The 5,000-nt window shown below is 29.5% G+C and overlaps 1 protein-coding gene across 2 annotated transcripts in view; it reads right to left on the minus strand.

Moving 5' to 3' along the window:
* Nucleotides 1-5,000, minus strand: part of ZCCHC7 (zinc finger, CCHC domain containing 7) — a 250,835-nt gene that overhangs the window by 27,449 nt on the left and 218,386 nt on the right. For both annotated transcript variants that reach the window (XM_008587885.1, XM_008587816.1), the window contains exon 6: nucleotides 3,416-3,451. In XM_008587885.1, the coding sequence (XP_008586107.1) occupies nucleotides 3,416-3,451 (36 nt within the window). The remainder of the gene's footprint in view (nucleotides 1-3,415; nucleotides 3,452-5,000) is intronic.

Consider the following 5,000-nt stretch of genomic DNA (forward strand, 5'->3'; position numbering starts at 1 on the left):
AAAAAAAAAAAAAAAAAAAAAAAAAAAAAAAAAAAAAAAAAAAAAAAAACTTAATTCTCCTAAAAAAAAGTTACATTTACTTCCTGCTTAAACCTTTAGTTAAAATAAAAGGTAGTAGGGTTGTAATACATTTTAACAATGCACACAAAGACATCCAAGCACAAAATTAAACATAAAAGATGCATTGTCCTTTTTAGTTCTTAACACATACAGCCCCCAAAGAGGAAACTCCTGGTTACTTTTAAAATAAGTAGATTAAAAGCAAGATTAGCAAAATGTCCAATTCATGTCAAATTATAGCCTGTAGAAGTTAAAAATTCTGTTGGTTGTAAAACTGTTGGTGGCCATATTGGCCTAGGATTTTTAATATAAATGAGACTAGAAAGGACACGAGATGGGGGAAGGGATTTTCCTTCTTGAATAATTAAAAAGGAAAAAAAATTTATCTACAATGAGTTATCTAAAAGATAAAAAAGAATATTCAAAGTTAGGTCCTACCAAAATCTGAAAACATAGGAGAAGTTAAAATACAGGAATGGTGCCATACTATTAAAGATTTTAAAACCTTTCTAAACATTTTTTGAAGGAGGTAAAGATATGAACTATTTGTGGAAATTACATAATTGCTCAATAAAAATAATATTTTTCTTTTTTTCATGTAGTTCTCCAATAATCTAAAGACATTAAATTATATGACATTTTTACAGCCATTAAAATATATAAAGAAAAATAGCTATAAAGTTGTTATGAGTGAGTTTGTGAGTAGTTTTCTTAGCATGCACCCTTTAGATGATGGTCTTAGTTTTTATTAATGTAGTGAAGTCTAGTCAAGTTTGGTTAAGAAGCTATTCTATTAAGATACAAGTTGTTAAAGAGACTTCATTTTCTCTCTCGTGGAAATGCTCAAAATAGTGAAAACTTATCTTCTATAGCTTTCTTCTTACTTCTGGGTGTGTTTCAATGAATTTTTGATTTGGAACTTTTCACAAGTCCATTTATATCAATCAACTTCACCACCTTTCTTATGTGTTTGAGAAATAATGTTCTGACCTTTTTTTCTTTCTTTTTTTTTTTTTTAAAGAAATTGATCCTTGGATAGACCTTAATTTATATACTTGCTAAAATTTAAGTTGCTCTGTAAATGACCTTCTAGTCTTACTGGTTGGGAGGCAGATGAAAGCAACTGAAAAGCTCCCAAATGTAAACATTTCCAAACTGGATATACTAATCAATTTCTCCCCCCAAAAGCGCAGTTTGTTTTGGGTAAAAAAAATACACAATTCTGGTTAGAATAAGAAATTAATCAATGATTAAGCGTGGAAAGTTCCAGAGTTTTAAGCAGACTGGTCTTAAAGGGATATACAGTAGCAATTCTAACTTAGGATTTATTATTTGGTCATTGCTCTGATTGACGACACATTCATGTGTGAGGGCTACTATGAGTCAATAGATGGCAGTCCACTGCCTAGTAAAAGAGCTGAAGATGACTAAAATCACCATGCATCTTGCTTTTATTCAAGATTGAATGTTGCTTAATTGCATACATTTGGATACTGCCTACAAACTGATAATTTAAATAATTACTTAACTATTTTATTTTAGATGGACTGACATATTCACATGTTTATAAACATACTAGTTTCACATTTATCCTTGCATAGTAAACTCACTATTAATTTAAACTGGATAATCATATACTGTGATGTTTACTTCAATCCTATTTTGAAAAATTAACCAGGATTCCAGATTGAGACAAAGAGAGTTTTCAAATTGAATTTGTTATACATACAGATAAAATATATATTGTAATTCTCCAAAAGGCAAATTCATTTTGTTTTATTTTTTCCTTTTTTTTTTTTACAATTTTTTTCCGAAAAGCTAAAATATTAAACAAGCCTTCAAATATTTCTACTGTTATATTAAAACCAAATTTTACCTTTCAATGATAGTTATATAAAAGAAAATAGGTGCAAATAATGAGAAGAGTGGCTTTAAAACAGTACTTCCCACACATTAAATTTTTAAGATTGGAATTCTCTAAATTAGGGGGAAAGCTAAAAGAAATGCAATGTCAAATCTATTAGAATATTACTTAATAAAAATAATGATGAAAAATACTGCTATACAGTTACAAAGAGTGGCTCTATGATCTTGAAATATATCACATATGATTAGACTTTAATCAAGTTTAAGCTGTAAGCTTTTCACCACATTATGGTAGGATAAAAAAAATTGCTACATAATGTATTCAGATGAATTACATCTGTAACACGCATGTGTAACCTATGTGGGTGTGTATACATTTTCTGATATAACACTAAAGATTTTAACAAACTCCAATTTGGGATTTGAGGGATAGCTGAGGAATTATAGCTTTCTACTAAAAATATTTAAATAAATTAAAAGGTGATAAAATGTGAAAACAAACCACCTGATATTATTCCCGGTTTACTGGGCCTGTGACAGATAGATAGTTTGAGTCCATTTATTGATTTACTTTTTATTTCTATAAGAGGAGAGCAATGAGAAGGACACATTTTGCAAAAACTTTACTCATTCTATTTTTACTATCTTTTTATAAATAAAAACTTTTTAATATACTAAACTTTAAGGAACGACTTTTAACAACTATTAATATTATATAATTGTATAATTAAAAGAATAATTATCTCTTGCTCAGCACAACATATTTACACATTAAAAGAAATTAGAAAGGCTATAGTGAATTATTAAAATTATTTAAGCTGAATATTAAAAGTAAACTGACTTCATAATACTGAGGATTAGCTAATTAGATTCTATAGCAAACTATGTTTTCTGCTTCTGCCTAGTCTAAAATCACAATAAAAGAAAACCAGTGAATTAAATAACTTAAATGGTACTGAGGAGATGTTTATACATTTTGAACAACTCAAGAAGGGCTTAAAGATATGACAGTTGAATTGTTACATATGAAAGATACACTAAGGTTTTTCTAGTTTCATTAAAAAATACGTGTAAATATTTCAATGAAGGAAGAAAAATGGAAGATACTGTGAACTGTATACTTATGAACTATGAATAATAAAGCATTTTAAAGAGCTGAATTATTATTATTATTTTTTTATAGCTCTTACTTTTCCTCTTCAATTTAATGAACATAGGCTAGGAAAACTGAGAGATTCCATGATGTAATCATTAAATGATGTAAGTAATAAAAAACAATAAATATCTTTTTTAAGAACAGGAAGATAAAGGATAGGGCAGTGGGCAGGGGAGAAAAGAAAAAATGCATTTTTGCTTTCTCAGTACAAAAACTCTTCAGATGTTTATTATCTTCCAGCAGAAGATGCTTGTCTATATTTTATGGTCAGCAGTTCAGAGAAGGGTAAATAGGCTAGGTCTTGGGGAAAATAAAAAAGGTGTTTCTACTCACTGTTAGGTGATACTGCCTCCAGATTTCTGGGCATGCCTGGAAAATAAAAATATTGATCAGCTGGGAGCATGAAACAAGTACTTTACAGCCTGTTGGTTTTGGCATAACCCAGCATCCACCGGTGTCGGTCACAGGAAAATAAGAAGCTTAACAGAAAAGGTCTGCATTTCAGCTTCAAAAACCTGGCTAGACAGTTTAATTGAATTTTACACTGGTTTAACACACTGCCTGCCATTGTCAGAAAGCCAGTAACAAAGTTTTCTCTCTTTTTCTTTTCAGGTTAGAAGTTTGGGGCACTAAGATGTGATAAAGAGTCATAACTCAGTTAAAGTGATAAATGAACAGCAGTGGTCAAAATCAATAAGACCAACGCCAAGTACACCTTTTAAAAGAACATTCTGAACTTTGGTAGTATGACGGAAAACAATCTAATAGAAACTGCTTTTAAGAAGACCTCACTGTGGTTATATACTTCTGATATGTTGCCGTCTTTTACCTAATCACTTTTTGTTAACTTTCAATATTCTATAAAAACAAGAACAACAACAAAACAACCTCAAGAAACTAAGTCCATGCCTTTTAAATGTCAAATCTTTCCACATCTACTTTTGTAGAGAAAAAAACAATAAAAACTAAATAATTTGTAACAGATAAAACTTACTAAACCAGAATCGGTAACAACAAAAACAAACACACACACACACACAACAGCAGCAACAACAAAAGCCAGAGATTAGGAGATATTTTCTTATGAATACACATGCAAATCTTCTTATACCTAATTTCTGACTTTGTTAAGGAGACATTTTTTTCTAATCAAGCTCTTTATGAATAGTTTATCAGTTTACCATCTTCTCAGAAAAAGAACTGTTCACAACAGAAAGTATGTTTTGTATAACTATTCCATATCAAAGATTTTAATAAATTAAGCCATATAAATGCCAATCAAATGCCAATTTAAAAATGAATGAGTTTATAGCTTTTATTGATAAATATATGTATATGTATATGCACATGCACACATATATACAAGGGTACCTCCACAAGTTCATGGAAAGGTTTGTATTATCTTTTAATTCTATTTTCCCATGAACTTTTTGAAGTAACCTCATACATACACATGCATGCCTAGAACTAGTTTAGGACCTTTTCATACCCTTACAAACTTTGACATATACTTTGAAACAACTCTTTTCTTGATTTGTCATTCCTCTTTCATTTATTTTTCAGAGTAGTGATAAAACTAATGAAGATAATTCACACAATCTGAAAATATACTGAGTATGGTAATAATTCTGCAAATAACTTTTGAATGGCAAAATCTCTACTGATTATACCACCAAAAGTGATTAGACCAAAAAAGAGTAGATATATTCCAACTACACTGAAAAATTTTATCCATTATGTATTTTAAGTTTAACCATCCTATGTAATTTTCTAGAAAAAGTTTTGTAAATTAGACCCTAGTGGTCACCTTTCCAGTTTTAATGTCATATTCATGGAAACTAAAGCGTCTGAATAAAAAAAGCCACTTATACACATGATTTCTGCATGAACTGATCAAAAGGAAACTATTTTTAAAAAG

Source organism: Galeopterus variegatus, unplaced genomic scaffold, assembly GCF_000696425.1.
Source record: "Galeopterus variegatus unplaced genomic scaffold, G_variegatus-3.0.2 Scaffold11, whole genome shotgun sequence".
In the NCBI taxonomy this organism is placed as follows: domain Eukaryota; kingdom Metazoa; phylum Chordata; class Mammalia; order Dermoptera; family Cynocephalidae; genus Galeopterus; species Galeopterus variegatus.